Here is a 23,934-nt window from a genome sequence, read left to right as displayed (position 1 = left end):
TAATTGACAGGTGTTTTTAGTGAAACATTTCATTGTTTAAATTGAAGATCTGAGGGCGGTTCAGGTTCTGCGTATGTTAGCCTTGGACTGGCAAGGTAGAGACCACCTAAACCTCCTGTGAGTACTGCCCAGCGGCCCTCCATTGTGAAATCTGGCTTGGAAGCAGTGAGGTATAAAGTGCACATCTGTAGGGGGCGCTGTGTGCTCTAGTGCAGGGGTTCTCAACCTTTTCTTTCTGAGGCTCTCCAACAAAATCCCAAATGAATTAATGGGGGCAAAAACTCCACAGCCCATCTTTGCCACAACAACTGGTTTTCTGCATAGAAGAGCCAGGGCTGATGTTAGGGGGTAGCTAGCAGGGCAGTTGCCCAGAGCCCCACAAAGCTAAGTTGCTTGGGCTTCAGCCCTGCTTGGCAGATCCCCTGAAACCTGCTTACGGCCCCCGGTGGAGAGCCACTGCTCTAGCGTGCCATGCTTTGATGACTTTCTCTTGCCAAACAGGTAGAAGTGCCTGAAAAGACAAAGAGCCTTGGAAGCAAACATCCAGGCGACAGTATCTCTGACACTATGTCTTACGTAAGTTTAAAAACTCATTTGGTAACGTTCATCCAGTAGTTTGTGTTCGCTATCCGTCATACACTGGCTGGGCTTTGTCTATATCATCATGGCAAAGCCCAAAGGGACGTAGCCTTGCAGATCAGTCTCTAGCTAACTTCTTAAGATGGTCTGGCTGGGGGTTCAGTTTATGTCCATTCCTGGCGATCTTATCACACCATGAAAGCTTTTGTTGTGAGTAGCTGATGTGGGCGGAACATGGTTGGTGTATCTGCTAGAGCCAGGGAGAGCAGAGGATTTCTATGGCTTTTCACATCACTATTTGTGTTTGTAGGAGCCTAGCCAGCAAGACTCCCAGGAAGCAGAACTCTCCACACTGGATGTGTTCATTGAGAAGCTCCCACCAAGTGGAAAAATCACCAAGACAGAGTCTCTCATTATTCCTTCCACCAGGTAACACCCTAAGCAGCAATAGCAGCAGGCATCACATCTGCTGTGGGAACTGGCTAATATGGTATGGAAGCGCTTCATTTTTTATATAGTGCACCACTTCAGTTTATGCAGCAAGGGTAGTCAGCTGTCTTTGGTCACATTTATATGACCCCCATTACATAGTATCTGAGCGCCTCCTCAGTCCTGTGAGGTAGAGCAGTGTTCAGCCCCTGGAATAAGGGTCTAATTTCATCAGCAGAGGCTATGTCTGCAGGATTGGTGTGATGGTCTTCCTTCCACGCTTCTTCAGCTAGGATGGTAGCTGGCTGGGACTTGGCTCCTTGAGGGCACGTCAAGGTGGGTGTGGATGGGGTAGAAGCTGGGAGGTGCAGTTCTCAGAGACCGACTCCAACCTGCAGGATGCCTGGGATGGAGGAGTGGAGGGACTGCAGGTTATGTGGAATATTGAACTGAATCATGTTCTGACAATCAGGTCCCTTTTGAGAGGTGTCATGGTGGACAGCCAAAATTATTAGTCTCTTCTGACAACGTGACCATCAAGCTGAAAGATCAGATGTTCCTTATGAACTGCTCTTGGAGGTAGACACAGTCACTTACCAGTTCCTATTGGCTTGTAGTGGTGACAGCTGTTTGGTCTATGGGTAATAAGGTGCTGGATCTCACTCCAGTTCCTCGCGGACAGATGTCATTTGCTTCATGGGACAATTTCTTGGGGAGGACATGGTCCTTTATTTGATATTATTTGATGATGGAATGTGATTAATTTTGTGGCTTAGTTTGAAAAATCCCCTTGATAAATTAAAACTGATAGGCAGTAATTGGCTCCCTTGTAGGCATTCTTAGGAAAGAGGCCAAGAACTGAATAAGCCATGGAGAATCTGCTATCTCCCCACTAGAGGTGATGGGCCCTCCATGGTGGGTTATGTGTGTTGGCAGGGCAAAGGGGAGGATGTTTCCATTGCTGCTTCCTGTACTGTAATGGCAGGGACCTTAGGCCCCAGGGCTGCTAATCCAAAGACATTCACCAATACTAACATCACACACCGGACAAAGTTTATATACAAATGATTTATTAAAAAATTGAAGTGATCTAGCTGCCTTGTTTGTCCAACAGGGCAGTTTGAAGTCACTGGGGTTAGAGTAGCTTGGATTTCAGGGCTACCTTCAGTTAGTATTTCTGATTAGTCTTTCTCAAGCAAAGTGCTAGACATTCCTCTGGGGGGCAGGTTCATAAACTATGGAGGGGCAGGAGGCCTCTTGGGCTGTTGGCGGGTCTCTGACCTGAGCACACTATGCAGAATCCCCTTGATGCAGCTCAGGAGAACCCTTCTGGCAAACAGCTTCTCTGTGGCCCTGAGTGAATGGTGACTGTGTAACCATTGCAATTTAGCAGGACAGAAGGGAAGCAGACTGGTCGCCGTGGGAGAAGCACTTCACTGAAGGAAAGGCAGCCAGCGAGGCCACAGAATGAGAGGGCAAACAGCCTGGACAATGAGCGCTCTCCAGACACCAGGCACCACCTGCAGGTGAGATGAGCTCCACCCCCTTCACAGCCTTCCGCTGTGCATCCTTCCCCAAAACATCCCCTGTGGCTCCTGTTCCACCAGCCTTCTCCCCTCTGAAGGCCAGGGATGTGGCTCCACCGGTACACGATGAGTTGAATTTTTTTCTCAGCTGATATCCCATTTTCTGTCTATTCTCGCTGCTTTTGGTTAGTGCGTTGCTTTATATCAACTAGGATGAGACTGAAAAAGACTGTGGGGCAAATGGCAACAAAAAGAACTAAATGGTGATCTCTTAAGACTACCCCCAGGAAATGCCTAGTTTGAAACAGAGGGGTTCCCTAAGGTGATCCAGTGTCCATAGCACAAGGGGGGGAAACACAAAAAGCCACAGCAAGTCCTCAGAATCTGGGTCAGCTGACCCAGTCTATGTTAAAGAGCTAAAAAGGGCAGCGTAGACATTTCCGCTTGGGTTGGAACCTGGACTCGGAGACCCCACCCCCCTCGCTGGGTTCCAGAGCCCAGACTTGAGCTCAAGTGGGAATGGCCACACTGCTGGTTTTAGCCAGGCTGTGCAAGCCCTGCAAGCCAGAGTCAGTTGACTGGGGCTCTGAGATTCACTGCCACAGGCTGTTTTGCAATGTAGACGTACCCAAAGTGGTGTTTCTAGCAAAGTCCCTACTCCATGTCCTGGGAGTTTTATTAGCCACAGAATTTGGTAATTTTGGACCCCCCCAAAAAAATTACTGAAATTCTAGCCCCCCAGCAGCGACTGTAGTTGATATTGGTTGATACAACTACTTTATTGTTGTGTGTCCTTTTGTCATCACGGAATCACTGACAAAACAAATCCCAGCTACTTCAGTAGTTTATGGAATATGTGCTTTGGAAATGTTACTGGGTCTCTGCCTCATCATGCGGTAGAGCTCCCAGCTTCTGTAAAAAACAGGGCTCTTGGAAGTGATGGAAATAGAACATAGCCTTATTTGTATCTTTCATACAGAGCATCTCCGAGAACTTCACAAAAATAACGCTGCTGGTTCAGATCTATGGCCAGTTTGTCCCACTGTTCCATTCTCTGTTTGGGGTTTTTTTTTGTATTCACAGATTCCAAGGAAAACTGTGTACGATCAGTTGAATCACATCCTGATTTCTGATGACCAGCTACCAGAAAATATTATTCTTGTCAATACTTCAGACTGGCAAGGCCAGGTAAGTGCAGGAGAACAGATGCTGAGCCCTAGGTTTTCCCACACGCAATTCCTGTTGCTCTCTGTACAGGGCAGGGAGGACAGGATTTTTAGCTTACATAAAAGGAAGAGCGAAGCAACCACTAAGGTTCATATTTTTCTATCTAGTAAATGGGTCTGATAGGATTTGGGAGTTGTGGCAGCAGGTAACTCATGGGCTGAGGGATCTTATTTTCACAGAGAATTATTGCACTTCAAGGCGGTTCTTAACATGAGCCTTCCATGAACACACCCCCTTCCACTTAAGGTGGCACTCTCTTGGGTTAATCAGATAAATTTTTTCCTTGCTCGTTGGAAACGGCTGAACAGTTTTTTCTCTCCGTGACACTTGAAAGGAAACCCTCAGAAAATGAATTGAGATGGGGTACTTGGACTGGGGGTGGGAGGAAGGGGATGCCCAGCAGTACGTATTCACAGGGACTCTCCTGGCCCTGTAATGGAGTGGAGGAGCAAAGGATAAAATCTTTGGATGCTACAGAACTAGCATAGGAGGGCAGTGCTAAGAGAGGCAGGGAATGTGTCCAGTAGAAGCGAGGAGGGGGGCAAGCAGAGTACGAGTGCAGCATTCAGATACTTGATGTCGTCATAAAAGTGAAATAAATGCAGGGCAGGATTAACTAATTCAGTGCTAGGGCTAAGAATTTTGGGCACAGGTAACAGGTGCAAAAAATAACATTCCTGTGGGAACCTTAAAGTATCACCCCCTCCTTGCATGCACGTTCAATTGCTAAATGCACCTTACACCTTAAGTGGAATATGTAAATGCTACCATTGCGCTCTTACTATGGTGCTAGTGCTTTATTTTTACATCAGGAGATAAGGCTTGTTTGCCTTTTTCAGATCAAGTTGTACTCCTTTCCCACCAAACTAGACACATTTAAAAAACAAACAAAAAAAAAAAACAGAAAAAAGTGTGGAAAGTGCCTGATATTATAATTCATAGACCTTCTCTATAACACTCAGAATGGTCCAGTATGGAGAATGGTGGTACGAGAATCATGGGCTTGCTAGCCTTACTGCAGGTGAAATTGTTGATCTGTGTGATATTTAGACCCTGATTCTGCAGAAAGCAGGAGTGTTTAAGGGAATCTAAAAGAGCAGCTTGGCAGCAGGTGAGTGGAGTGGTGCTGTTTGACCACAGGACTTTCCCCCATGGTGCTCCGCGCTTTGTGTGGATCAGATTGGCCTACCCCATCCACATGCTCCAGGCATGAGGCCTGGGGGGCAGATGGTACAGCAAAAGAGTGGGGTGGAGGAGAACTGGGTAGTAAACAGACAGTCTCAGCATTAGCCAGTGGAGCTGACATGTGCCCAGGCTAAGTGAGGGAAATATGAAGTTGTAATTAAGGCTTTGCATGGGGGGTGTGGAGGGGAGACACTAACTGTTGTACTTGTGCCATCGGATGCATCCGATGAAGTGAGCTGTAGCTCACGAAAGCTTATACTCAAATAAATTTGTTAGTCTCTAAGGTGCCACAAGTACTCCTCTTCCTTTTGCGAATACAGACTAACACGGCAGCTACTCTGAAACCTGTCACTAACTGTAGTGTTTCCTTAGCAGTTGGAAGCATTGGGTAGTTCTTCTGGAGGTGGAGTCTGTCGCTGTCAAGGAAAATGTGCTGTGTGGGCATCAGGGTACAGTCAGAAGAGTCCTGTAACTGGTTTCCTCGCATTTTAGGGTGTGAGAAGGGGAGGATGTCCCATTTGCCAACTCCTCATCCCTTTTAGATTGTTTCTGGAATGGTAATTGCAGTGGTTTAGTCTGCAGCAGCTCTTGTTTTAATCAATAGCAGCCTTTGTGGGGAACAGGGGAGAGAGGCTGCTCTAGCTATGCTTCTGTAGCAAGAAAAACAAATCAGCTTGTGTTCTCTGCAGGAAACCCTGGAGTGAACTGTTTTTTTTGTTTTTGTTTTTTAAAGGGGGTGGCGGAAGGAGGGGGTTGGTAATGAGCCATGTGCTCTGATGTTCCAGTTGCTGGAATCCCACCATGATTCTGCTCTCAGAAGCTCTAATGAAACATCTGGTGCGATCTGTTTGACACCTTGGTACCAGAAGTGGTACATTCTGGGGGAGATGTCACTGTGCCAGCCAATAAGACACACTCTTAGGGCATGCCTATGCTGCATTCGCCTGGTTGCAGCTCTGACAGGTGTAACCGACTAGCTTTAATCTAGCTATCATGGCCAAAAATAGCAGTGAAGACTTGGTGGTGCAGACCCTGGCAGTATGTCCCAGCCTGGAACCTGGGTACATACTTGTGTTGCTAGCACACTGGGTTGCTGCCACTGCATCTTCACTGCTATTTTTAGCCATGCTAGCTAGATTAAAGCTACTGTGAGTATACCTACCCGGGCTACAGTCATGCTTCTGATTGCAGTTCGGACACCCCTTAGAAGGGCTTTTACTCCTGGAAGAGGTGTCATAGAAAACTGCAGCATGGAGTGCAGCCAGTAATTCCAGGAGCTGGAAACGCCTATGTCTGAAAATACCCCAGCAGGGCAAATTTACGTGTATGTGTGTTTCTGACTAAAAGTTTGGGTAAAATCAAGTCCTTTTGGCAGAGCTTCATAACATGTTTCGTTGTCTTCCCAGTTTCTTTCCGATGTCTTGCAAAAACATACCCTGCCTGTGGTCTGTACGTGCTCTTCTGCTGATGTGCAAGCAGCTTTCAGCACGATTGTCTCCAGGATACAGAGATAGTAAGTTCACATTTTATTTACTGTTAAATTATTTAAATTTAAGTACAATAAGATGTCTGTTCCCTACCTCCAGACGATCTAATGATGTAAAATAACCATATGTTCACAGGGCAGACTAGAGAGCTACATACCACAAAACTGAAATGAGTTTTCCCTCTAGCAATTGATGTAGTCAAGAAATATACCCCACCATCTAAATCTCATCCATTCCCTAATGTCCTAGCAAGCTGATGGTCTTTGCAGCATGCCCTAAAGGTGAAAAGACACAGGCTATTTGGATCAAGAAGGGGAAGCAATTCCCAGAGCCTAGGAGACCTCGGGAATTATGCATTGCCAGAAATCTTATACTGAGGGGTTCTGTAGAAGTACCTCCATTGATCCCCAGCTGTGTTGTTCTAATGGGAAGGGGGACAGGTAGCTAGGACCCAGGCTGTCTGGGTTTTGTAGGTCACAATTTACCCCTGAGCTTTATCTTCAAACCCCTGCAGTTGGTTCAGTGTCTGTCAAACCCAGGTCTGTGTCCTGACTGACAGGGATCCAGGAGATCCAAAGCACTTACTTAATGGGAGCTGTCTCACCACACTTTCTTCTGTAGCCTTGCTCAGAAACGGGAGATTGGCTCTTGAACAGGAATGAGCCAGTTTAAGGTCAAAGGATGGCTTCTTCCCCCATTTGGAGTGGTGGGGGTCCCTCCCAGGGAGGTAGGGGCAGCTACACAGCCCCCATGTTCCCCCAGATGCCACAGCAGGAGTACTTATTTCCCAGAGAGGAGCTTATAGCCAAAGCGGGGTGGCTCCTTTAGTACTCAGTAGCAGCCTGGTTATATCTCTGCTGGGGTAGTGCTGGGAGGACCCACCAGAGCAGTGGGCCTTGGAGTTAACATCTTCATTGAGATTAACAGGACAGTTCACGCCTTCCAGAGCTATTGTTTCGGGCTTCCTGCAGATTCAGGCACCACACTGGTCTTATTTTCAAACTTTAACCACAAGGGCTTGAAACTCATTGCTCTAAGGGAGTATAACCATGCCTTCCTAGGTCACAACTGAAAATACCAAATTCAGGACAAACTGCTGAGAAATAGGGCATCCCTCCTCTCCCCCCCTCTTCCCCCCGAAATAAACACCTGGTGGTTATTCTCCCATAAGGTACACCAAACCAGCAACAAAAGTAAACTTCTCTTTCACCACATTGGCTAATAAGTCAGAAAAGCAGTTTCCTTCGGTATTCCAGTCCTGGATTCAGCACTGAGACACCAGACTTAAAGATGAATGTTTTTTTTAAAACCAGTTTCATCAAACAAAAGGTGATTCTAATCCCAAAGGACCAGCCCTATACCCAGGTCAATATACAACTCAGATCTTACCCAATAATCACACTGTTGCCAGTTCTTTAGTATCTAAAATCTAAAGGTTTATTTATAAAAAGAAAGAAAGGTGAGAGTTAAAATTGGTTAAAGGAATCAAATACATACAACAATCACAAAGTTCTTGGTTCAGGCTTGTAGCAGTGAGGGAATAAACTGCTGGCTTAAGTCAAGTCTTTGGTTGCTTCCAAATCATTGGAACATCCTAAAATTCCTTGGTTAGAATGCTTCCAGTAGTATAAATTCATAGTCCAGAGGTTTGAGCAGGAAAGAGGCAAAATGGAGATGTTTCCAGGGCCTTTTGTAGCTTCTATAATGTGGAGGGAAACCCATTGTTTCAAACAAAGCCCTCAGCACAGCTAGTGGAAAATCACAGTGAACAAAATGGTTTGGAATCGCAAGGGCAAGTCATATGTCCATGCATGGTTTCGCCTAGGGCTTGTCTACACTGGCACTTTACAGTGCTACAACTTTCTTGCTCAGGGGTGTGAAAAAACACCCCCCTGAGTGCTGCAAGTTTCAGTGCTGTAAAGTGCCAGTGTAGACAGTGCACCAGCTCTGGGAGCTATTCCCCTCGTGGAGGTGTGTTGTTTTTTTTGTTTTTGTTTTTCTTTAGAGCGCTGGGAGAGCTCTCTCCCAGCTCTCTGCCGCAACTGCACAAGCCACGTTAAAGCGCGGCCACGGCAGCACTTTAACGTTGCCAGTGAAGACGTGCCCTTAGTTACAGTAGTAGCCAGTACCTGTACTCCAAATGGAACATTCACAGGAAAGTCCATTCATTAAGTGTAGATAGGCATCTTCCGTGGTCCATTGTGAGTTAAGTGTTCCTTGATGAGCCATTTAATTTGAATAGTTCCTTCAGGATGTGCAGGCTAAATACCTTGTGGGCGTTACCCCAGGAGCAAGCATATTTGAAATACAGGTATAGAGCCCATGCTCATAACTTCAAATACAAAAATGATACATGCATACAAATAGCATAATCATATTTAGCAAATCATAGCCTTTCCATAGACACCTTACTTGACATAATTTGGATAAGATTTGTTGAAATTATATAACAGTGGTAGCAACAACGATCTACATGGTCATGTTTAATCTCAGACCCCAGAAGCTGAGGCCATAGGCGCAGTCTTGTAGTACCTGTGTCTTAATCTGGTGCTGGGAGGGACCACAGACCAGCCACCACACAGACAGCTCAGATTAACAAAGCCATCCATAACTCTACATAAGTGTGTCTGGGATCCTGTGGATGCGATAGTGGAAGCAAAGAACCATTTCTTTGCCTCCTGCACAGCCACAGCGTAACAAGTGAACTCTTTATGCCCCAGATGATTAGCTTCAGCTAGAGACTTCGGCTACCAGTACTCTAGCAGAGTGAGCGGAAGTTGTTACCCCTCAGCAACATGAGTGCAAGGATAAGACCGAATATTTGTGGGTAATTCTCTGCATACAGTCAACTGTACATCATTCTCAGTGAAATTTGTTGCGTATAACAAGTCTCTGGTTCTAGGCTTAATGCCCAGTGAGGAAATCTTTAAAAGTCTTGGAAAGGAGACTGATGGGAAGATTTTTTTAACATACTTTGTAAAAATGTGAGAGTAAAGGTATGTCTGAGCTGCAAGAAAACACCCATGGCTGTCCCATATCAGCTGACTCTGGCAGTGGGGCTAATTGCAGTGTAGACTTTTGGGCTTGGGCTGGAGAGTGGCATCCCAGAAGACCAGGCTCCAACCTGAGCCCAAATGTCTGCGCTGCCATTCTGCAGCCCCTGAGCCCTGCAAGCCTGAGTCAGCTGACATGGGCCAGGCCCAGGTGTTTTGTTTCAGTGCAGACATCCCCACAGTCACTAAAGGCAGCAGTGCATGCTGGGGGGGTGCCTTTTGGTCATTTTTCCCAACACGATTGATAATAATTGAACCCTACGCAGAAAACCCAAGTACGGGTTTTCATAGCTTGGAAAGAGCTGGGGTGGGGGGGTGGAGAGAGAGCAGGGAGAACAGTTGAAAGTTTGTTTCTGAAGCAAATGTTACATTTCATTAATACGTTTTAAGATGCTGCTCAGTGTAAGATTGTCCTACATGCTAGAATAGCTCTTTCCTGTGCGGCAGCCATTAACTAGATTGTTTATATCGGGCAGTCTTTCTGACTTACTTTAAAGTACTTATTTAGAAGGCAAATGATAAATATGTTCCCTCTTCTTTTTTTTTTTTTTTTTTTGTCTAGCTGTAACTGCAATTCCCAGCCTCCAAACCCCGTTAAAATTGCAGTGGCCGGAGCCCAGAATTACCTCAGTGCTGTGTTGAGGCTCTATGTAGAACAGCTGTCTCACAAAATCCCGGACTGGCTCAGCTATATGAGATTTTTGATCATCCCACTAGGTAAATAAGTCACTATTTTCTTCACAGAAAGATGAATGGCTTAAATCAAGTGCGCTCTCTCAGGAATTGCCTTCAGGGAAATCTTGGTTAGGATGCATTCCAAAGGCCACATTCTTGCTGGTCATTAAATGAGACAAATATTGCACTGCTATAGTATTTAATATTTATTACGGTCCTGTCACAGTAGTGAATTTCATCTTTACGTTCCTGATGCTGAATCCTAAACTATTGTTGGGAAGCAGCCATTAATCATTCATATTAAATGCAGAGGATTGAAATGAGCTCTCCCAAGACAGAGCTATGTTACAATATTAATCCTCTTGCAGTGTACTTTTAACTTAAGTGTATAATGAACTTTTGTGAATGTTCTGCTAGCAATCCTGTTCACAATTGCTATGATTTACTACGGTGCAAGTGGTGTTTGATCTAATGACTGTATTCTGGACTCTTATTTCTGAGATTGCAGCTCAAGATGTTCGTAGAAAGTAACTGAGAGGCTGTTGAACTCAGAGTATGGTTAATACTCAGTTAACAGGAAGCACCTTTAAATTGTTACACGTTTTAAGTGGAAGAGAAGGAACTACAAAACTACAAAAAAACTAAATGGGCTCTGAAATTGCTGAATGATAAACTGAGGGGGAAAAAATTTTGGCCTTTCCTTCTACCTTCATAGAATCATAAAATATCAGGGTTGGAAGGGACGTCAGGAGGTCATCTAGTCCAACCCCCTGCTCAAAGCAGGACCAATCCCCAACTAAATCATCCCAGCCAGGGCTTTGTCAAGCCTAACCTTAAAAACCTCTAAGGAAGGAGATTTCACCACCTCCTTAGGTAACCCATTTCAGTGCTTCACCACCCTCCTAGTGAAAAAGTTTTTCCTAATATCCAACCTAAACCTAAATCTTCAACTTGAGACCATTACTCCTTGTTCTGTAATCTGCTACCACTGAGAACAGTCTAGATCCTTCCTCTTTGGAACCCCATTTCACGTAGTTGAAAGCAGTTAACAAATCCCCCCTCTTTCTTCTGTTCTACAGATTAAATAATCCCAGTTCCCTCCGCCTCTCCTCATAATATTATACCAATAAAATAAAAACCAGCAGGATTTATAATCAGTGTCACCTTCTCTGTAGCCTATTCAAGAGAAGGTACTGTGAGGCAATTTGAGTTGTGTGATTCCAACTCATCCCAGATACATGATCCTAGTGATGTATCTTTACTACAAGGTTCTGGGGCAACAGGCAAGGTGAGGCACACCCACTTTTGAGGAGTCCATTCTGTACAACTTCTAGTGTCCAATAGCTTTCCTCCCTCCCCAGCCCACTGGCTTGAGGTCCAGGGTAGCCAGAAGGATCCCATGTGTAATATGGGAAGTGAGCTAACCTTCCATACCTTTGCCTCCAGGGACTGTTGGTGTACAATTTTGACAACAATTTCTCCCAAATAAAAGCCTGGTTTTACAATACCGGAAACGTATTGCATCCATTCATATTGATAAGTGTCAAACAATGATCTATTTCTTTGTTTTTGTATTAGGCTGTCCTGTAGCTGGGACAGAGAGCTTAATTTGTTCTTAATTACCTGCAGGTCTGCAGTATTTTTTTTTTTAAACACACAACAGTGCTAGCAACAAGACAAAACACAAGACAAAACATAGAACACAAAACACAATTTCTATTGTGACAGTAGATTCATGGTATTGGGTTGCTCTTCAGCTGGCATCAGCTTTTCCTGATTTTCTGAAAGACAAAAAAAACATGTTTCTACCCCTTTTGAGGTGGCAGATTATTGCTTAAAATATTTCTTTTACAAATACCCTTGCTGATTGCAGGCAAAACAGAGGAATTACCCCCATATTTTCCTGTTTGTTCTATAGGCAGGCCAGGTTTCAATGGCTTCTATCTTTTAAGGGTTATGGGGAAATTATCCCACTGTTTAGTCATTAAATCCCTGAGGTGGGGTACCTCAGTTTCCCTTCTTATATAGCAGACCAAGTTTATAATGGTTTTTCCTGCTGTGTTAAGCTTTAAGTTTATTTACAGGTAATAGCTGAGAAGCATCATTATCATATGACCTTAAAGGATTTTTCCAAAAATCATACACACTATACATTGTTACGGGGTACTTATTATCATTAAATTTATTAAAGTTATCTTGTTATACCATGCCTTTTATTTAGACAATTTGTTTGCTAACCATGTATGTCCTTTATTTGCAGCTCCTTTGTGTTGCTAGTTCTTTCCTTCCTTTATCATTTAGGTAATTTGCATTTTCACAGGCGCTTCCTGCTTGCTTTTGGATTTAAAGCCATCAGCAGCTCAGAGACTCTATCTTAAAAGGGACACAATCAACTTTCACCAGAGTTTTGATTACTTTTAACTTCTGCTTCCAAAACACACAGCAATCTGAAAAAGGCCACGTCTATACTACCCGCTGGACCGGCGGGTAGTGATCGATCTATCGGGGATCGATTTATCTTGTCTAGTGTAGACACAATAAATCGATCCCCGATCGCTCTGCCGTCGACTCTGGAACTCCACCACTGCAAGAGGCGGAAGCGGAGTCGACGGGGAGCAGTGGCCGTCGATCCCGCGCTGCGAGGACGCGAAGTAAGTGATTCTAAGTCGATCTAAGATACCTCGACTTCAGCTACGCTATTCTCGTAGCTGAAATAGCGTATCTTAGATCGATCCCCACCCCCAGTGTAGACCAGGCCAAATAAAACCTAACCTATTGTGGCTCCCTTTGGAGCCCTAATCGCATTTTAATTAGGTAGCATGGTATGTTTGCATTTCTTTTGCCCCTTCTACAATATACACTGCATGTGTTCTGGGGCAAATGCACGTTCCTTCCATAGCTTACCTTCTATAACATTATCCATACCAATTTTTACATAAGGTGTAACTATTTCTTCTGTGTTTAGAGTTTTCATGTACCTTTATCAAAGTGACAGTCTGATTACTCAGTCATTTTAAGACTCAGTGTTTCTAACGTTGCTTCCTTTTGTTTTGTGCACCTCACCCCTGCTGTTGCTTCAGAGGGGTACTGTCTTTTTTTAATTAATTTTTTTTAAACTACAGCTCTCATCTGCTATTTTGTTACAAAAACACACAAACCAAACAAACAAAAAGAATCCAGAATTTTTTCCTATTTTCCTGATTGTGACTGCTCTGCTGCAGCCATTACTTAAAAACATTTTAAATTTTGTAAAGCACTGAGTTACCTCTTAAGGATTAAATGCCAAATCCCAAAGCCAAACAACACTAATCACCTGTGCCTAGCAAAAAGGTCTGTCAGTTTTGCAACTTTGAATTAAAGAGTCAAATGGATTTTTAGTGGCGTTATTTAAAACAAAAACAAAACCAATTGGTCCTTAGAACTTTACATATTTACACACACACAGATAGATACATACACATTTTCTTTTCCTTAACATCCCTTCCACACTGCTCTATTTTTTACATCTTGCATTCCCTTCATACATTTGAGGCAGTTAAGTTCCAATAGAACCCCCTTATGTTCTTTTAGCAAATTTGACGAAATTGTCCAGTCAAATGATTTTTATCAGACAGTTTATTTTTGTCTGGCTTATTTACACACATTCCTTTGGAAAAGGGCCCATTTTTGCTTCAGAATGGCTGCAAAGAAACCAAGAATTCTCTTTCTGTAACACTTTTCCTTTTTAACATTTTCACAAAGTTTAACTGCTTAATTCTCTCCAGCCTCTGCAGAGTTAACTTTTCACTCTCTTTTCTCTTTGTAATTATGCCTGGGGGTGCCCTACATAGGACCTTCTCCCCCTTCACCCGCTGTAACGGCTGCTACCTGTTTAGTGGCAAAGCCCAATTTTTGTCTGACTCTTAATTAGTGACTCTCAATGACTATGATTTGCAGGTGCTCTGCCCTGCTTCAAGGTTAATTTCTTTACCATACCTTGGAGCACATCTCTTTCAGTTTTCTCAGAGGCTTTAGCTTGGTCTGACAGGAATCTTTCTCTCTCTCTGCATTCCTGGAGTGCCTCTTTCACTATTTCCAGCTGACTCTGGGTATTTGTAGCCAGCACCTTCCAATTGTCTGCTCCCTTTTCCGTTTGGTTTAACTTTTCCTGTAAAGATGCCTTTTCCTCTTTACATGAAGACAAACGGAGGTAAGAATCCTAACATGCCTCCCACAACAACCAAATTGCTGCTGCATCTCTTTTGGCAGCACTAGAAGGTTTGTATATGCGGATAAACTGAGCCAATCTAGCCTCTAGATCCGAAATAGTGCAGACATCAGCTAGGGCTTGTTTAGTCCAAGGACTGTACCCAAATTTTTGAAGGATTTGTTTAAAAGGTGTAATTTCTTTAACAAAAGGTGAGGTTGGAGTTCCTTCTGACTCCATTCCTCCCTCTGGTACTGGCTTGCCCTGTTTTCTTTTAAACATCTTAATACAGGTATTTCAATCTCTGTCACTCCTGGTATTCAGGGAATGACACAGCCTAGATTCTGAAAACGTAGCTTATCAAATGTCCTCTCACACCTGGCACAGGTCAGCGAGTGACACAGCCTAGATTCTTTGATCCTGCTACTCCTTGTTCCAGCGAGCAACACTGCCTGGCCCTTAGGCCTTCTTGTTGCTCCTGATACTTCAGTGAACAATAGGACTTGGATTCTGTAATCGTAGCTTAGTAATATGAGCTCTGTATATTTTACCTCTGCCTTCTGGAGGCCAGAAGGCTGGTTAACCAAACAGAAATGCCTAGCTCAATAGAGGGGCGGTGTGCACACCAATACTTACAATAACTGAGGTTTTTTACCAATATTCCTCCTTTCGCAATTCTCCACCAAAATGTTATACCAATAAAATAAAAACCAGCAGGATCTTATTAAAGGGGAAAAGGCAAAATGCCACATTTATTGTGAATACAGAAAGAATCATAGTAAGCCGTTAGTTATAGCTATAACATTCCATTCAATTTCATATTTATTCACACATTCATTCATACACACACAGATTCTGCAAGGTTGTTGTTATAGTTACCAGCCTTAGAGTTACCACTGGCCAGGTGGCCTGAACACGATGGGGGAGCAGGGCCTTGTCAGTTGCACATCTGACACTCCTGGAAGTTGGTTTGCAGAATCAGACCCCAAAGTTCTCAGTTTCTAGAGTCCATTTTTATAGGAATTTATTCCTATGCCAGTCTATGGGAATTGCTTCATCATGCTGTTGCTGAATCAGTCAGCAGATGGCACATTCCTGACGGCTCCTGTGCTGCCAGATGTTATCTTCTTCGGTTCTCCTATCCCTGAGGCTGTTGGGTGAATTCAAGTCTGCCCTCCCGGGGTCCTCCGGTTGTTTCCACTTGACGCCTTCTTCGGCCGATAGACATTGGATTCTTAGGCTGGCACCTCCCTGATCATTCATTTATTATCCACACCAAGCATCCATCCACATACATCCTCTATCTCTATTTTAATCACAATTGTTAACAAAGAGAGATAAATACAACAGAAGGGCGGGGAGTCTGTGTGCTGTTTCTATTGTTACAAAGAATTGCTTTGAGAACAGACTCTGTCTTAGGATGTACTAACACAATTAGCACCTTGCAGGTTTCACACAGAGAGGGAGACAAACAGTACCAAAAACCAAGAGACCTCTTAATTAGTAATACCCCGGAATTTAAACTATGGGGAATCAAACTCATTTGTGATTTTAATACAGAACTTCTTTAACATGATCCAACAATAAGTCATGTGCTCCAGCCAACTAATCATTTTTGTTGCCCTCCGCTGGATGCTTTCCAATTTTTCCACATCCTTCTTGTAGTGTAGGGCCCAAAACTGGACACGGTACTCCAGATGAGGCCTTACCAATGCCAAATGAAGGGGAATGATCACGTCCCTTGATCTGCTGGCAATGCTCCTACTTATACAGCCCAAAATGCCATTCGCCTTCTTGGCAACAAGGGCACACTCCAGCTTCTCGTCCACCATAACCCGTAGGTCCTTTTCTGCAGAGCTGCTGCCTAGCCACTCAGTCCCTAGTCTGTAGCGGTACATGGGATTCTTCTGTCCTAAGTGCAGGACTCTGCACTTGTCCTTGTTGAACCTCATCAGATTTCTTTTGGCCCAATCCTCTAATTTGTCTAGGGCCCTCTGTATCCTATCCCTACCCTCCAGCGTATTTACCTCTCCTCCCAGTTTAGTGTCATCTGCAAACTTGCTGAGGGTGCAGTCCACGCCATCTTCCAGATTATTAATGAAGATATTGAACAAAACTGGCCCCAGGACCAACCCTTGGGGCACTCCGCTTGATACCGGCTGCCAACTAGACATGGAGCCATTGATCACTACCCGTTGAGCCCGATGATCTAGCCAGCTTTCCATCCACCCTATAGTCCATTCATCCAGCCCATACTACTTTAACTTGCTGGCAAGACTGCTGTGGGAGACGGTGTCAAAAGCTTTGCTAAAGTCAAAGAATAACACGTCCACTGCTTTCTCCTCATCCACAGAGCCAGTTATCTCGTCATAGAAGGCAATTAAATTAGTCAGGTGAATCCATGCTGACTGTTCCTGATCACTTTCCTCTCCTCTAAGTGCTTCAGAACTGATTCCTTGAGGACCTGCTCCATGATTTTTCCAGGGACTGAGGTGAGGCTGACTGGCCTGTAGTTCCTAGGATCCTCCTCCTTCCCTTTTTTAAAGATGGGCACTACATTAGCCCTTTTCGAGTCATCCGGGACCTCCCCCGATTGCCATGAGTTTTCAAAGATACCTTCCTATCTCCCTCCTTTCTCTCTATGTTAATGACATCCCCACTGCTCAGCCAGGCTCTTCTGCAAAATCCCATATGTAGCTGTGTGCAGGAAAAAACTAGCTCATTGTTGAGTTTCTCTTCATTATTTCAACTCCTAGGTCATTCTGGCTGACATGATCACAACACACATTTGAAGTCAGCCTAATTTTTCTAGTGTCTAAACTTTCAGACTATGAATGAAAAACTTCAAAAATGTTAGTGATGAGAAGATCAAGGTTCTTGTTATATTCACTGGGAAACAATTACACGTGTTCTAGAGCTGTCTAGAAGCCTGGAGAAGAGGAATGGGGAGACAGATTGTAGAGAGGGGCTTGGCTAGTGGATTGAATCAAATGTCATTGAATGGATAAGCAAGGATGGAGTTATGAGCTGGGTTGGCAAAAATGTAGGAGTTTCTGGGAACCGGGCTGGCCACTTGATAACGTAGCTCTGTATAACAGTGACTAGTTGAGTTTTTTCAATCTTAGTTTTGAATTCAATAAGTGGTTGTTTCCATTTCAAGTGTAGTGAATGTGAAAGCTACCGATCTGTACTATAAACAGGTGATCCGTGACTACCATACATCAATGTATCAATTTACCTGACTCAGCATTCTAAAGGAGGTGGTAGAAGTCAAGTGATTGAATATCCTGAATTAATGAAAGCAAATAATACTTGTCAAGGGAAATCTAACCATAGTCAAGAGTTAAAGTATCAAGATAGAATGGTTAGTGTTCATCTCAATGGACAGAAAAATCTTTCATCGGGATCAAATGTGCCATTGAATGAAACTTCTGTGTATAAATGCAGAAGCGCCTGATCCTGCTAGAACAGGGATGGGCAAACTTTTTGGCCCAAGGGCCACGTCTGGGAATAGAAATTGTATGGCGGGCCATGAATGCTCACAAAACTGGGGTTGGAGTGTGGGAGGGCTCTGATAGGGGGTGCACGCTCCAGGGTGGGTCCAGAAATAATGAGTTCAGGGTGTGGGAGGGGGCTCCAGGCTGGGGCGGTGGGGAGGGTGAGGGCTCTGGCTGTGGGTGCGGGCTCTGGGGTGGGGCTGGGGATGAGGAGTTTGGGGTGTAGGAGGATGCGCTGGGCTGGGATTGAGGGGTTTGGAGGGCAGGAGGGGGATCAAGGCTGTGGGTTGGGGCGCAGGGGGAGGCTCGGGGTGCAGGCTCTGGGCAGTGCTTACCTCAGGCGGCTCCCGGAAGCAGCAGCATGTCCCTTCTACAGCTTCTACGCAGCGGTGTGGCCAGGCGGCTCTCTACGCTGCCCCATCCACAGGTGCTGGAGGGGGGCCATGCTGCTGCTTTCGGGAGCTGCGTGGAGCAGCCCCCAACCCTGCTCCCTGGCAGGTGCTCCGGAGGGAGGGCTATGCCGTGGCTTCTGGGAGCTGCATGGAGTGGCCCCCGACCCTGAGCCCCAGCTGGAGCGCCGGAGCAGGGCAAGCCCCAGACCCCGCTCCCCAGCGGGAGCTTGAGGGTCGGCTTAAAACGGCTGATGAGCCAGATGTGGGCTGTGGGCCGTAGTTTGCCCACCCCTGTGCTAGAGACATCATAAATGCCATTATCACTGAAGCAGGGCTGTGGTGATGATTTAAGTCAGTGGTTCTCAACCAGGAGTCCAAGCCCCTGGGAAGCCTTGAGCAGGTTTCAGGGGGTCCACCAAGAAAGGTCAGGGTTAGATTCACTGGAGCCCAGGGCAGAAAGCCAAAGTGCTGCCATATGGGTCTGAAGCTCAGGGCCCTGATCCCTGCCACCCGGGGCTGAAGCCGAAGCCTGAGCAATGTAGCTTCACGGGGGGCCCTGTGGCATAAGACCCCAGGCAATTGCCCTGCTTGTTGCCCCCTAACACTGGCCCTGGCTTTTATATGCAGAAAACCAGTTATTGTGGCACAGGTGGGCCATGGAGTTTTTATAGCATGTTGGGGGGGCCCTCAGAAAGAGAGAGGTTGAGAATCTCTGATTTAAGTAGAGCCGGGTAGGAAACAGTTTTCTGGTCCTATAAAAAATTTTTGAGAATTTGAAAAAAAATTCCTATCCTGAATTGGGCCCAAAAGTCTCTCTCATATTTTCATGAACTGAAAAAAAAAAATTACGGATTGGTCAAAACAGCTAGTTTTGATTTCAATTTTTTTGAATTTGTTTTTTACTATAAATTAACTTATATTTCTAAAGTGAAAAGTCTTGGAACATTTTAGGATTGAAAATGACAAAACGGGATGTTTTGAGAACTTTAAAATGAGATATGGGAAATCTGTTGAAACAGACCCTTTCCTGTGAACAGTTTGTTTTGATGAAGCAGTGTTTTCCAACAAAAGACATTTACTTGAAAAACACCCAACCAACTCTATGTTTTAAGCACCAGTTCCCAACTTTCCATCAGCTCTTCAGCATCAACTTCATTCAGGAGCCAAAAAATGCCTAAGATCAAGCATTGTTTATCCCATAAAAACACTGAAAGGCAAAGACTTAAAGTTACAACCTCTTTTATGCTGGTAACATTGCCTTTAATGTAGTGCAGAATGAACAATTGAAAAAAAATAATTGAATAATTTTGTGGTGAATAGTTTCCTTCAGAGAGACTTATGCTCACAGGTTCACTGCTAGGTGCTGCATGTAAAAAAAATGAAGGAAAAAAGAGAGATAAAAATAATCACATTGATATTAACGCAGGATAGTCAAAGGTTAGAATTTGTCCTATTGTGGCTGTGAATGTCCACACAGGAAAAATGCATTCCAGCATAATGCCATTGATTCTAGAGTTGAAAAGACCATATTGTGTCCAAATGACTGAAGATACCCTCTAGGAATGCAGAGAAAAGTATGACAAGAAGACCTTCACCATTTGTTCAGAACAACAAAGGAGAGAATTTCTCAGAAGTGTTCATTTTTATTACTGGTTTCCATAACATCCACATTGTGCTATTTGCTTTACAAACTCAGAAGAATTCATCCTCTGCCCCAATTCCTGGTGCATGGGTATTCAAAACACTACTTAAAACTCATTGAGAAAGAAGTAACATGTAGCACAGTCCTAAAACTTGTTGTGCGTGACATGTTGAGAAATTCTTTTGCAACCACCAGCAGCCTTCTGTTTTGTTGTCCAGAAAAAGTTTAATGCCCCAGCTTCCAAAGAAATGCAGGGGAACTAGAGAAGTTCTTGTCTGTTTGCATTCAACACCACAGATGTGTTGAAATTTGCACTGGTAGGAGGAGGATTTTGATTGGAAACATGGTATGCTTTTTACACAACAAGGGATACTACAGAGCAGCATTACAATTGGAGGTGAATTTGGGGGAATTTTGGCAGATTATAGGCTCATGACACAAATGTCAATGTGGGTAGCTATTTAAAGAATTGGAAGCACACAAGGATAAAATCGAGAGATTTGGAGAAGCTATGGAACCTTTCCATTACTTAGCCAACACGACTAATCCAAAATACAGAAAATATTGGTTGAGCAAAGAACAGCAGAGGCTAGAATGTGACTGATAGAAGTTACAATCCTGAGTTCTGTCCTCCTCTATCATTTAAAATTGAGTATCCAGATTTTGATCACTAATCTGGTTTTGGAGGAAGCCGTGAAAAAGCCCATCTCAAAGTGGTGGAAGATTTCCGACACCTCAGGAGTCAGAATTGCTAACTCCAGAACATAGTTTTTAAATGCCTTGACCTCCTCCTCAGCCAGCTCTGTGTCAGTCAACCCTTTCTCTGACCCTGCAAATCTGAAAGTAGTAAAACTTTGTAAAGCTTTTCAGTAAAGTTGAAAAAACAAATACACTGATAAAAGTGTGTATTTAATGACTGATAAGAGCAGTAGGTGTAACTAGTTAGTTGTCTAGGGACACATTTAGCGAGTGTGCATGTGTGTTCCAGTAGAACTGCAAACTTTTCTTTGCTAACTCTGTTTACGTTTCACATGTCTCGTTAATAAAACCTTGATTTTTTTTTCCCATTGCTTCTTTTTTTCTCCCTTAAGGGGGAAAAAAACTGAGGTTTTTCTTGGTTGAATTAAATTGCGCCCTCCCTGTTTCGGAACAGATGTGATATGAGTTAGAACAGAATTTAGAGGAGAGGGTGTCTTCTCTGAATACAAACAGACAGTATATCACAGTCTTTTGAGGACAAGAGCCCTGGTGACCTGCAGAGCGGAAGGAAGGATCTGATGCACATGCAGCTATTAAAGTAATTTGCAAAATTCCCTTTGACTAAAGCGGGAGTAGGAGTTGAGTCACAATGGAAGAGCTGAGTCACAGGGTCTCACTATTTTACAAGTATTTTTCTCCTCAGCAGTTTCTCAGTCCTTGTTTTCTTCGGTCTCTTATTTTTGCTTTCGTTTACACTTTAGAATGTTTAGGTCTGCTCAAGGGAGTCAAACTGAAGCAGCGTCTCTGATGCTGGAAAACAGTTGGACTCCTGTACTAAGAATGTTTGATCTGAGCAGCAGGGATTATACTACACAATTGGAACAGAGACACTTGCATCACCACAGCTTGGTTACTGAGAGAACAGCTCCATTTGGGGATCTGTCTGCATTGCTATTGGCTCTAGATATCTAATTTGCATCTCCACTGTGTGGTTTTTTCTGTTCATCTGAAGAATGTGAGTTTCTGTACAATGGCTGCCTGATGGGCATCATTAGCTAGAATGCCAGGAAAATCATAACTGGGGAGAAACCCATGTGGCTGTGCTTCTGTGTTGACGTCAGTGTGAGCTGCAGATGCTCATCGCTCCTGAAAATCAGGCCACTTTTTATCTAGGATCCTAACTTTAAACACACGAGTCTGAAAACTTTGGCCTAAATTGCTTTCTGTTGCAATTGAAAACATACTAATGGAGCATCTAGATAATTTTATTTTGAACTTAAATTCTTTCCATACTAAGGGCTTGTCTACACTTGAAATGCTACAGCGGCACAGCAGACACTACATACGCCGACGGGAGGGGTTCTCCTATTGGTACAGGTATTAGACCAAGCCTAATACTGTCAGTATGTTCAGCATTTGGAGCAACTGGCTTATTTTTCTCTCCTCTTAGGTTCTCATCCAGTGGCGAAGTATCTAGGCTCTGTAGATTACAGGTACAACAACTTCTTCCAAGACTTAGCCTGGAGAGATTTGTTTAAACTTGAAGCACAGACCACTGGTAAGAGCCTGTTTTAATTATTGGGGTGCATGGAGCAAACAACTTGAGTGAGTTAGTAATGTTAGAAAATTGCAAATAAATGCAAGAGCTACAAATCTAAGAGTTTAGAGAATTTCACTGTCTTCCCCCCACTCTCCAATTCCATATTGCTTTTTCAGATGCTGATTCTTTTGGAGTCTTAAATGTCATTCTTTGTGGTCTTCCACTGCCACTCCAGGAGATTCAGTGCCTTTCTCAGGATTTCTGTATTTTCCCCCAGATCTTGGTTGGTTGTTTTGTTGGGGTCCCGGGGTCTTCCCTATCACTTTAGCCAACTACCCACAGTAGCTCTTAAGTCTTTCAAGAGTTCCTCAATCCTCTATAGTCTTGACTAATCTAAATTATTTTAGAGACACACGATGGGGGAGGTAATATCTTTTATTGGACTAACTTCTGTTGGTGAGACAGACGAGCTTTCACCCTTACAGAGAGCTCTTCTGTTTTTTATCATTGTCTCAAAGTAGATAATATCCTTGGCATGTGAGAATAATCCTATTTCTGAAGCCTGCTGGAAGCATCTGTTCCAGTGAAAGACACCCTTTGTCACTGCCCCAACCTGAGTGAGAACCAGCCTGTGTCAGATCAGCAACTAGTTCCCATTCTGTTCTCAAGCAGTTCAACCAGCAAAAAACATGAATGGGTCACTTTACTAGGGAACTTTCCTAACAAGATCATATGGGACCAGATCTATAATGCAGATTCTTTTTACTTCTTTGCTCTACATAACGGTTTTTCCCTCAGAAGCAGAGTAGAATGTAAACATGTTGTTATGCTCTGCCGTTCTCACTGAGGTTACATAAGTTATTTAGACAAAAGGAATGTATACACACTGCAGATGCATGCGTTGGCAACCTGAATTCTGTCCTTTTGTGTATGTGTATTGTGAGAGCCTTTCATTACACAATCACATACTATTCCTAAAATGCCATATCATTTTTCTACAACCTGACACTCACTTCTGGGGTCTCATCATTTTTATTCTTGTATATAACATTCATTGGCCAAATAGTTTTGTAAGTGATCAAGATAGAATTCTGTCATTCCAACCCAAAGTTCTCGATATAGTTATAGTCAAGTTATAACCCTCTGACAAACTACACAAGAATAATTACTTTGTTAAAATATGAAGATGGCTGGTGAAGGTAACTTACATTTCTTTTTCAAATGATGGTTCCTATTTTACTCCTGAGGGAATTCTGCACCACTGCGCATGGCAGAATTCATGTCCCTCACAGATTTTTTTTGCTTTCCTGCGGAAAAATGACTTTCTGACAGGAAAGCAAAGGAAAATTTCAAAAGCAGTCATGCACCACTCCCTAGCAGAGCAGGTACATTGTTTCAGGCACCCAGAGTAGCCGGCAGAGAGGTAAATCACTGCAGGGCTGGGGACACTCCAGCCAGTGGCTTCTACCCTGAGCAGGGATCAGCTGCTAGTCCCATCTGGACTGGAGGCAGGAGAGGATAGGACTTCCTCTTCCCCTGCAAGGAGTGTCTGGTTCTATGTCAGACCCACCCCCAGAAACTTCCCCCAGCTGCAGTAAGCTCAGCATCCTCCCCTGCTTCCTGCCCCCATCGCTCCTCAGCTGTCGGGGGGAGGGGTCACTGTATGGGGAGCTGCTTTCCCATCCACCCAATCCCTGTACATCCAGACCTCCCATACCCAGACACCCCTGCCAAACCTCACTGGGTACATACAGAACTCCCCTAGCCCTCCATACCCGAACCCCACCTCACTGAACCTCAACCCCTGCCTCCAGACC

The 23,934-nt window shown here is 44.1% G+C and overlaps 1 protein-coding gene across 17 annotated transcripts in view; it reads left to right on the top strand.

The window, feature by feature from the left end:
• PACS2 (phosphofurin acidic cluster sorting protein 2) overlaps positions 1-23,934 on the top strand; it is a 211,015-nt gene that overhangs the window by 103,951 nt on the left and 83,130 nt on the right. For 8 of the 17 annotated variants that reach the window (XR_005226407.2, XM_037906252.2, XM_043552552.1 and 5 more), the window contains 7 exons: positions 502-576; positions 890-1,008; positions 2,399-2,534; positions 3,618-3,722; positions 6,353-6,459; positions 10,049-10,203; positions 22,028-22,135. Coding sequence is in view for 16 of the 17 variants with exons in the window: in XM_037906252.2 (XP_037762180.1) it covers positions 502-576; positions 890-1,008; positions 2,399-2,534; positions 3,618-3,722; positions 6,353-6,459; positions 10,049-10,203; positions 22,028-22,135 (805 nt within the window). In the remaining variant the exon portion in view is untranslated. The remainder of the gene's footprint in view (positions 1-501; positions 577-889; positions 1,009-2,398; positions 2,535-3,617; positions 3,723-6,352; positions 6,460-10,048; positions 10,204-22,027; positions 22,136-23,934) is intronic. The other 9 variants (XM_043552553.1, XM_037906247.2, XM_043552557.1 and 6 more) reach the window with 3 other exon arrangements.

Source organism: Chelonia mydas, chromosome 8 (assembly GCF_015237465.2).
Source record: "Chelonia mydas isolate rCheMyd1 chromosome 8, rCheMyd1.pri.v2, whole genome shotgun sequence".
Taxonomy (NCBI): domain Eukaryota; kingdom Metazoa; phylum Chordata; order Testudines; family Cheloniidae; genus Chelonia; species Chelonia mydas.
The sequence above is the reverse complement of the archived record's forward strand: the minus strand, read 5'-3'. Positions and strand labels throughout refer to the sequence as shown.